This window comes from Camellia sinensis, chromosome 8, assembly GCF_055761805.1.
Source record: "Camellia sinensis isolate YWXY chromosome 8, ASM5576180v1, whole genome shotgun sequence".
NCBI classification, from domain to species: domain Eukaryota; kingdom Viridiplantae; phylum Streptophyta; class Magnoliopsida; order Ericales; family Theaceae; genus Camellia; species Camellia sinensis.
In genome coordinates, this window is record NC_138968.1 from 40,594,461 (window position 1) to 40,605,242 (window position 10,782).

Genomic DNA, 10,782 nt, shown 5'->3' on the forward strand with positions numbered 1-10,782 from the left:
AATTTGAGTAAAAAAAAGCTAATTTTCTCAATCTGATATTTCTTCCTCCAGCTGTGCATCAAAATGGGAGGGTCGACCGATAAGGCAATTTTTTATTTTTATTTTTATTTTTATACTTGTTTGAACCTTTTTGACCGGTTTGAACTTACCTATTTGAAAGGGAACGGGTCAACAGGTTGGTTTCCTCCAACGGTCACGCACAGTAAAGTAGTGAAATCTGTACCCCGTTCTCACTTTTATGAATTTTTTGGTGAATTCTCATTTTGATACCAATTTGCTGAAACCATTAGAGCTCCAAAAAGTGACTTTTTCACCAAAATTTAAATCTGATGTCAGGTTTGGTTCACCGTTGGAGATGCTCTAAGTAATGACCAATTTTCTTATTTAGTGGGTGTTTGGGAAGTTGCTATTTTAGTAGGCTATTTTAGTTTTTGACTATTTTAGAATGTTAAAATTTTTGTGTTTGGGAAGATAGTTGAATTTTTTATAGTTGGATGTAATGTTTGTGGGAGAAAAAATAAAATGATTATGGGTTGATGTGACATTTTGTCTTATTGACTATTTTAACTTATTTTGTCTATTAGAGCTATTTTAGCCCAAAAAAAAACCAAAAAAACTACTTTCCAAACACCCCTAGACATTATTTTGGGATATTTAGTTATGCACCATGTAGTATTTAATTATGATTTTTTCTAAAAAAAAATTCATAAATAAGAAAGTATGAAATTATGCCATTTTTCTTTTTTACTTATAAGGTACATATGCTATATAACCTCTGAAAAGTATGTGCCATAGTCTTTCTCATAAATAAATGATGTCATATCTTTTTCACTAAAATATATTTATCTGGATTGATTTCAGTATGGCAAGTTAAAGAGTAGGATGGACTATATTTATCTTAAAGATTCAGAAGAGATGAGCCTAATTTATCTTAAAAAAAAAAAAAAAAAAAAAGCCTATGTGAGCCTACATTGAGTCCAAATCGATAATTCGACCAGTTCAATGTGTAGAACTTGTTGAGTAATTTATTTTTACAAAAAAATCACGTTGATCGAATATCAATAGCAATTGATTAGTTCATATTTTTGTCAACGACAAATATGATTTTTAAAAAAATTATTAACAAAAATGTGATCGGATCAAGTAACTATCGATATTCGATCAATATAAATTTTTTTGTAACAATAAAATACTTGACTAAGGGGTCTTTTGGGAAGTGAGCTATAATCCACTTTTCAGATTATAACCCACTTCTCTCTCTCACAAAAAGTTGATTATAATCAACTTATAATTAGCTTTTAACCAAAAAACTAATTATAACCATTTTTTCAAAATAGTCCTAATTTTACATATTAATAGGCTTGTTTGGCATATACTATTTTAGTCCATCTTTTTATCTTTTTTAGGTCACATTAATCAATATCTCTTCTCTATTTTTTACACATCTTTTTATAAAAATTCAAAAAATACACTTATTTAGAATATCTCAAATCACCCCTAAATAATTTAAATTATCAAGACAAATTCTAAATAAATCCCAAATAGGCCAGATAGGACTGTCTAATTAAAGCTAAGTTTGGCATCTTTAAAAAAAAACAAAAAAAATTAAAAAGTCACTATTCTATTTAAGTCACATAACCTCTTTACCACATTAATTCAAACTCAACTCATATTTTATAAAAAGTCAAAAAATACATCACCCATGTTGAGACAATCCAATGAGACAATGCCAGCAAGGGGTGAAAAAGATGGCATCATCCATGTTGCGTCACATCCACAACGTCACAAGATTAATGAAACCCACACTATTCAGCACCTTCCCTTGAGCTTCCTCTCATCATTCCTTCCTTTGATCTTCCTTCGATCTGCCCCTCTCTTTCCTCCTCATCCACACCAAATTAAAAACCCTCCATCCTCTTTCTCTCTCACTCTCCTCATCCACCCCTCTCTCTCTCTCTCTCCTCTCAAACATTTGAACTTTTGGATAAGAACAATCAACAAACAAATGGGTGGTGATGATACACTACTTTCCCCTGAAAACCCATGTACTGGTCGGAAAAGGTTGATATTAGAAGAGTTGATCAACGGCCGAGATTTGGCCACCCAGCTTCAGATTCTACTTCAGAACCCATCTGCAGATCATGGGTCTGTCTCTGTTGAAGAGATTGGGGTCAAAATCTTGAGATCTTTCACTGACACTCTCTCTGTGTTGATGTCTTGTAATGATTCCGGTGAGGTGTGTCAGATTCCGGCGAGTACTCTCAGCTCCGGTGATCAGACTTCTGTAGATTCCGGCGAGAGTAGTAAGAGGTCGCCGCCGGTGAAGGATCGGAGGGGTTGTTACAAGAGGAGGTAGATTACTAAATTAATACGAAGTAATGTGAATATTTTATTTTAAAATAAGATATTAAAATACACATGATGAATAAAATTAGATTTATTTATAATAATAATATTATCACATTATTATTGATTTTTTTTCTTATAAATTTTAAAGTATTCTTTTAACTATATATATATTAGCATGAACTTAAGATAAATAATTAAAATTTTATTTTAAAAATAAAATAGTACTAATTTTAAAATTTAAAAGAAAAAAAATTTGAAATCATGTGTATAAATAATTTTTTTTTAAAAATTTAAATTGTACTAAAGTCTTATTTTAATTGTATTATTATATATATATATATATACATATATATATTTACATATCTATCAATATTATTGTCAACTCAGAGTGCTGGCTAGAGCAATTTTTTTTTTTAATTATTACTCCATTCGTCTCAATATGTTTGTTTATTTTGTATGTTTTCGTGTTTTAATCATGTGACTATATAATGTATTTTTGTAATAAAAAAGTAAATTCTAAATTCTCAATTAATTATTGTAAATAATTTTTTTAAATGGTTAAGAAATAAAATAAATAATATAGATGATTTTTTAAGATGTCTAAAATGGTGAAAATAGATTATTTATCTTCTTCTTTTTTTTTTTATTCAAAATAAATAAATAAATAATTTGAGATGGATAAAGTATTACCATTAGACCCTGAGGGGTGGGTTCAGAGATTAGGGATCAGCCCCAAAATACTTTTATTTGGGTTCGATCCTTTATCGTCTCTCAGCGTGGTGTCCTTACACGGTGATGTGTCTTGGCTCGGGCTGGCAACAAGCCTCCGCGACCCTTTTTAATTTAAAAATAAAAAAAAATAACTTCCATTTGGATTAATTGGGATTTAAAAACAAACTTTTTTTTTTTTTTCCATCATATTTTTCTTGAGTAATGATTCATCTCCCTTTTCCCCTCACCCCCTTTGACCCCCTCTCTCTCTCATTGGTCATCTTTTCTTTTTCTTTTTTCTTTTTTTCCTGCTCCACCAATCACCCCCTGCCACATGGCAAAGGGGTGAGGGGTGATCCCTAAAAGGGGTCCCAAGCATTATTCATTTTTCTTATTTCTATTATTATTTCTTAGTTATTTCACATAGATGTTGGTAAATTTGTAAATGATTTGGAATTATTCACTATGTATAAAGATGAAAATGGATCCTATTGGGAAACTCCTAGTGAATTGATGTTGTGCAATAGAAAGAATCCATCTGTCTCATTAGGCTTCTCTCTTAATAGCTTATTTCACTTTCATGTCACTGTCACAAGTGGAGTCCACCTCAAAAGGGGAATAAAAAAAGATGAATTTGGATTTTTTATTTTTATATTTTTTGTAAATATGTTTTACAATATTAAACTTTCTTGATTACAGAAAGATTTTAGATTCATGGACGGAAGTCTCACCCTCAACGGAAGATGGTCATGCATGGAGGAAATATGGACAAAAAGAGATCCTCAATGCCAAATTTCCAAGGTATCATTAAGAGATTTATTTTTATTTTTTTTAAACTTAAAAAACTAAACAATATCTAAAATTATGAGTTTAAATTTTTAGGAAAACAAACATATTTTATCACGGATTCACTGATTTTATTCACTTCTAGGTGAGGTGGATTTGAACAATAGACGTATTTTTCAAAAATTAGTTTCTAATATGTATAAGTTTATAATCAATTCACAATACATATAAAGTTGATTAGTCTCCTATAAAGCTCATGATTTAAAAAAAATTAACGAATGCGACAACTCGTGATATCTTTACACTACAATTGATAACAATACGTCTTTCAATACTGCTATTTAAAACCGTGATAACAACTTATATATATCTTTTTTTGTGGTTGGCAGGAACTACTTTAGGTGCACACACAAGGTTGCTCGAGGCTGCAGAGCAACTAAGCAAGTCCAAAGAATCCAAGAGGACCCAAACATGTACCAAACCACATACTTTGGCCACCATACATGCAGAGCAACAATAACACTCGTTGATCCTTTACAAAACATTTCAGATTCTGATCATCCTCTGGATTCTTGTTTAATTAATTTTGAATCGAAGAGTCCAATCGAGCAATATCATCATCTCTCACGTTCACAATTCGCTTCGATAAATGAAGAATCGAAGGAATTAGAGGCTCAGAGTGATCGGTTGTCTGAGAATGTATCGTCATTGGACTCGGTTGTTGTGTGGCCTGAGCTAATGACTGGTTCTCATGGTTTGGACATGGAGTTGTTTATGAATCCTGTTGATTTTGACAGTTACTTCCATTTTGATGAGAGTGAGTTCATTTAGGCTTTCTAATTAAGAGTAAATTCTCATGTTTTGTGTACGTAATCATGTATAATTACCTAAAAAAAAATATGTAATCATGTATCCTACTTTAGGGAATGCAAATGTTTTTGATATTTTGCTTTTGTAACTTTATTTTGGTTTCTCTGTCCTTTTTTTTTTTTCACTTTCTTTTGGTGGGGTTGGGTTGGGGTCTTTAAAAAAGCAAACTTTTGTATGGATTTTTTGTTTTCCTGTTTTTTTTGTTCTTGAAACCAGAATAAATTGTTTTTAAGAAGACCCCTTTTTAAAAAACTTTTATAAATAGCTAATTTTTTTTTTTTGTATAGAAATAAAAATTATATGAAAATTATTGGTATTTGTTTACTTGTCATTGTTTATCTAAAAACAATACCAAACACTTGCATTTTGTTTGGTTTGAAGTTTCAAAAATAGTTTTTTAAATTTTGAATTCGTATTTTTTTTAATGAATTTTTTTAAATAATATCAAAGTGTTTTGAAATATGTAAAAAGTATATTGAGATTATAAGGATTAATTACACTTAACAGTATTACATTTTCATATAATCTCATTTTGGTTGTCACAGTCAATTTTTTATACTTTCAATCAAATTGTAATGTATCCTTTCACTCATTTACAGTTATTAAAGATGAAATTTGTCATGTGAGATAAACATGATTTTTTTTTTTTTTAATTTTTTTTTTATCACACTAGAGTCCTTATACTTTTATAAAAAATTCACTTTAATTCTTACTTTTTTTTTTCTAAAATTTCAGTTTGTTCCATTTACTTTTACTTTGCAACTTGAGTATAAATATAAAGAATTGATTGTTATAATTAAAAATAAAATAATCAAAATAAAATTATAATAAAAATAAAAAATTGTTAAATTTATTTAATTAAAATTATAAATATTTTGATATTATATATTTTTTTAGGGCAAATTACATATATCCCTCGAGGTTTGGCTAAATTACAAATACCTCTCTGAGGTTTGAGAAATTACAAATTTTCTCCTGAATGTTATATTTGCATAACAAATTAAGGGGTAATTTGTTATGAAGTTTAAACCTCAAGGGACAAGTTGTTATGAAAATACAAACTTTAAGGGGCGGGATGTAATTTCCGAAACCTCAAGAGAGTATCTGTAATTTAGCCAAACTTCAAGGGAGGTATATATAATTTGCCAATTTTTTTTTATTAAGAATTTTTAGAGATGTATCTGGATTCGCAAGAAAAGAACAAAAATGGTGAGCGCGCCCACAATATTATTTGGTACGGTTAGCAACTGTCACTGTGTGAGTGGGGGAGGAAGAAAAATTAGCTATGTTTTTGGTGGATTCCAAAAATCCCCTCAGGGTTAGGAGCTGAGATTCTCTCTCCGGCTTCTCTCTCCCCTGTGTTTTACTTGTAACGGTAGAAATATATTTTTAGTTGATCTAACGGTTTAAATTTAATTATTTAAAAATAAAAAAATAATAAAAAATAATTTAAATTTGTTTTTCTCACCTAAAACTAGACTGTTAGATCAACTCAAGATGCATCCCCACCATTACAAGTAGAAAGGCAAAAAAAGTGGCCAAGGAGAAAATCTCAACTCAAGGTTTAGGCGCCAAGGACACTTGTTATACCCAATGTTTTAAAAGTAGGATCGGTGAGTGAATTGAAAAAAAGATTGGGTGAATGGATCACTGATTCAACCATCAAATAGAATTGGAATCGAATCGTGATGTCATAATTATTTTATAAATATTTTTATAATTTAATATATATTCATCAAACATATATGTTTATATACATTTTTATATTAATATTATTTGTAAAAATATTAATTATACATGTATTTGAAGAAAATTAGTTTAAATACAATTAATATCATATATTTCTTACATATTAACAAGGAACAATGGTCGTACAGTGAAAATTCATATTCTTTTGAGCTCGAGGTGTTAGGTCTAAGTCCTTTTAGTTTCAACTTTTTCAATATTGGATCAAAATATAGCAAATCGGTCCGTTTCGCTTCAACCTGGACCAGGTTGACCGATTTAGCGATTCAACCACGGTTTCTACCGATTTAGAGGGTATATCTGGACCGGACCATGGACCGGTCGATGGTTCAACTGGCCGATCCGGTCCGGTTTTCAAAACATTATTATACCTATTTTTTTCATCCACCTATGTCAACAAAACATATGTTATGATTGATTCATACTACGTTTGGTTGAGAGATTTTGGAAGGGATTTGGAAAGAAAAAAGAAAAATGTGTGTGAAATTAGGTAAAATATATATATATATATATATATTTTATTTCCAAATCCCTTCTCAAATTCTCCAATCAAACACAGGATTAAGATAATTAAACTTTCATTTAAAATGTGTATTAATTCTATTGAAAGGTAATGAATTCTACAACTTCAAACTAATCAAAAAAACGTAAATTTTGTTGACATACCTTGTCTGATGGACCAAAATAAATAAATAAATAAATAAATAAATAAAATTTTCACACATTTTATCTGATCTATAAATAAAATCAAGCTCAGAAACATGAGATAACACATACACTCATGGGAAAACAACCGCGCTGCATACCCCCAGTGGGGGTCGTGCCCCCAGTGACTTGGCGCGCCCCCACTGGCCGAAAACTTAAAAAAAAAAAAAAAACAGTTTTTTTTTGGACCAATCCCCCAGTGACACCTCACTAGGGGTCGACCCCCAGTGGGATAGGAAGCATTTTTGCATGGGAAAATCATGTGTGTCTTCTCCTTCCACAATCAGTAGTTTCTCTCACTTTTTGTGTCCTGTGGAGATTTTTTCTAAGAGAATTTAATTTATACATAAATTCTATAACAACGGTATAATAGTGTCAATATTGTAAATAAATTTATTTTTATGGTTATTTTACTTTAAAATGAATGGTCTTTATTTAGCTATATCATTCTATATGAAAATATCATATAATTTTTTTATTTGCATATCATTATTTTATTTTTTTTTAAAATGATGTGAGGAAAATTATGAAATGATTGGATTTTTTTTTTTTTTTTTACTGGAAAGAAAGTGATCAACCCGAGCAAATACACGTGGTGCTCTTAGTTAAATTTTATTGGTTGAAATTGTAAGATTGATCACAATTGGATTTTTTTTAAGGAGACATAGGACAAGTGGCCTAAAATGAGTAATGTGGAGTAATACTTCAAAAAAAAAAAAAAAAAAACTTTTTCATCGTGTGGAAGAGGAAAACTTTGGTAGCCTTTGGCTTTATTTTGAAATATTGATTCTAATTAAAAAATTTCAAAATTCATAAACAAATACTCAATTTAAAAATTCTTTTTAAAATTCTATTTTTAAAACAAAAAAATATTTTACAAATATTTTTTATTCTGTTCTTTAATTTTTTAAATTTTTTTTGAAAAAATATTTTTTAATTTTTAATTTTTTCAAAAAATATTTTATTATTTTTTTAAGTAATGGCCAAATAATTTGTTATGATTTAGATATATATTGGGGATTCAAAATTTTTTTAAATTTAAAAAAATTAAAAAATTAAAAATTTTAAAAATATAAAAAAAATAAGAAAATATTTAAAATAATTTTTTTTAATTTTTAATTTTAAATATTTTAAAAAATACAACACAAATGTAATAAATACAACGCAAATTTAAAAAAAAAAAGGGTACTTTTTCATAAATCCATTTTCACTTACTTATGTTTCATTTAGTCCACATTATTTTCTTATATTCCAATAAGTCCTATGGTTGACATAGTTACCAAAATACCCCTAATAATAATATTCACATTTATCGTGTAAATGTTCCGTGGTATGTGTGGGTGCTGTTTTCTGACCTCACTGCCAAATAGGTACTCAGGTGCAGAACACCAGCAGAATAGATTGCGCCCGAACAACCTGCCACAGAAAGATAAGACTCCGGCGGTGGTTCGTCCACCCGAGGGCACTCCGACGATCAAGTCAGTACTCAATTATCTCTCAAAGATAACAAACAGTGCTTAACTCACTAGCCAAGATACAAAAAGCATACCTTAGACCCACGAGGGCGCCTTACTTTTATAGCCTGCAGTAACCTGATTCATGTAGAAGCCTAGCCTCAATGGATTTTGGCTCAATGCTCATCCTAGACCCTCTAATAGATAAAGATAAACTTCCTAAGAGCCTTATCCTTATCTAGACTGAGGTTCTTCCCCATTCTAGGACTCTTGTTCTTTATCCGTTCATTTCGAATTCTGGTATCTTCGCAAATAACCTTAGCCTAGTCGAGATCACCTCAGCGCCATGACCAGAACACGTGGCACCTCGGCTGGCACTTTGGTGCCACCTTAGCCACGTGTTATCATTCACAAAAATATGCCCCCACAATTGCCCCCTAGGTTCTATTATCTCGGCATCCTGAGGTGATAGAACCTATATCATTTGTTCATATAGTACATTGGCTAAAAGCTTACTCTATCCCTTGATTACAGAGGTCATAGTACGTCGGCTCTATCTGTTCAAGACTGCAGTCCGCTTTACCAATACCCAAAACCAAGAACCAAGTTTTTTAAGTTCTTTAATCGAGATCGTCCTCCTAGCCGAGGTCTTTGCTTCATCAAATCAAGAACTCCAAGAGTTCTATTTGCGCATGAGTTGTCATGCACGGTTTCTCAACCGTTTTCGTTACAGGTCTTTTTCTTATTGACTCGTACCTGACACGCGCCATCAGATCCCGTCGCTTCTGCGCGCGCCGCCTAACAGACACGTCGTCCTAGGCACACTAATTGTGATTTTGCCGTCTTTTCGTGTTTAATCAAAAACACCTTATTCTCTCTCCGTCTTTTCACTTTTGCATCTTCGTTCCTCTTCTGCGTTTCAAGTTCCTCTCTCTCTCTAAACAAACCTAAATCCTCTATTTTCGTATTTTGAAGCTTCTGCAACTTGCTCCAATCATCTCCTCCGGCGGGTATTTCGTCATCTGGTTTTGACTACTCACGCTGTCTGACTCCAGGGAGTTTCATATCGACGCCATCTTTTTCGATAAGTCACTGTTCCCCTTTTTTCAATTTTTTGATTTATTTCAAACTTCGTTACGTTTGTACACTGGTATTGTGAATCCATCTATGTTCTTTGAATCTTTGTTTGTGTCTTAAATTCCATCATTTTTGTTTATGATTTTGCTTCTGTCCAATCTATTTCTGGGTATATTTATACACATTTTGCTCACACACTTGCTATTTTGCCACCGTTCTTGGCTTTGCACACTTGCACACACTTCGTTACAATGTTCTTGATTTCCTATTTCTTTCTTGAGTCTGAATCACACTCTTTTTTCTGTTTCCTTGTTTGCATTTTCCAGATTCTTGCCTTTATTTCTTTGCTTCTACATAGATTTAGGCTTGGGTTTTGGTAAAGAAGTCACATTCTTAGGAAAACTGAAACAAACTCTCCTTGATCTTGAAAAACCCTTACCCCAGTTTCTGTTTTGGGTTTAGCCGAGGTCCTTGAAACCCACAAACCTCTTTCTTCTGAATTCTCACACCTTGTCCCTCTAGCGGACGTCATGGGTATGTTTAGGTAGAGGATGGATACCCCGAAAAAACTTAAGCATTTTAGGAGGGAGTTCTCCATCCCTGCCGATGTCCAACTCAGGTTGGCTGGGGAGGAGGACTCTATCATGCCCAATGACAACCTCATGCCCTTCATAGTATTTGCTTTCATCGAGTGCAGACTTAGGTTCCCTCTCAACATCCTTTTTCGCCAAGTCCTTCATTATTACAAACTTAACCCAATGCAATTAGCCATTAACTCCTACAAAGTCATAAACGGTATAATTGCCCTAGCTAGCCGAGAAAATGCTAGGATAACACTAGCCGACATCCAATATTGCTATACCATGTGTGGCCTTAAATCAGAAAAAGACTACATCTATTACCGTAAGCCGAGATCAACCGAGAACAAACTTATTGCCAACCTCCCAGACTCGAACAAAGGTGCTGGAGATGATTATTTCATCGTCTTGGGCAACCGGGAGTTCCCATCAGATGATGACCTCCACCTCTACCCCTTGAGCCGATCAGTCTTTAAAGAGGGAAATGGTAAGAACCAAGTGTCACT

General features: G+C 31.9%; 1 protein-coding gene across 1 annotated transcript; it reads left to right on the top strand.

The window, feature by feature from the left end:
* The first annotated feature begins 1,787 nt into the window (after positions 1-1,787).
* Positions 1,788-4,790, top strand: LOC114257132 (WRKY DNA-binding transcription factor 70). Its single transcript, XM_028196896.2, has 3 exons — positions 1,788-2,352; positions 3,760-3,861; positions 4,236-4,790. The coding sequence occupies exons 1-3, from the start codon at positions 2,006-2,008 to the stop codon at positions 4,675-4,677; spliced, it is 891 nt and encodes a 296-aa protein (XP_028052697.1). The 5' UTR covers positions 1,788-2,005; the 3' UTR covers positions 4,678-4,790.
* The last annotated feature ends 5,992 nt before the right edge of the window (positions 4,791-10,782 follow it).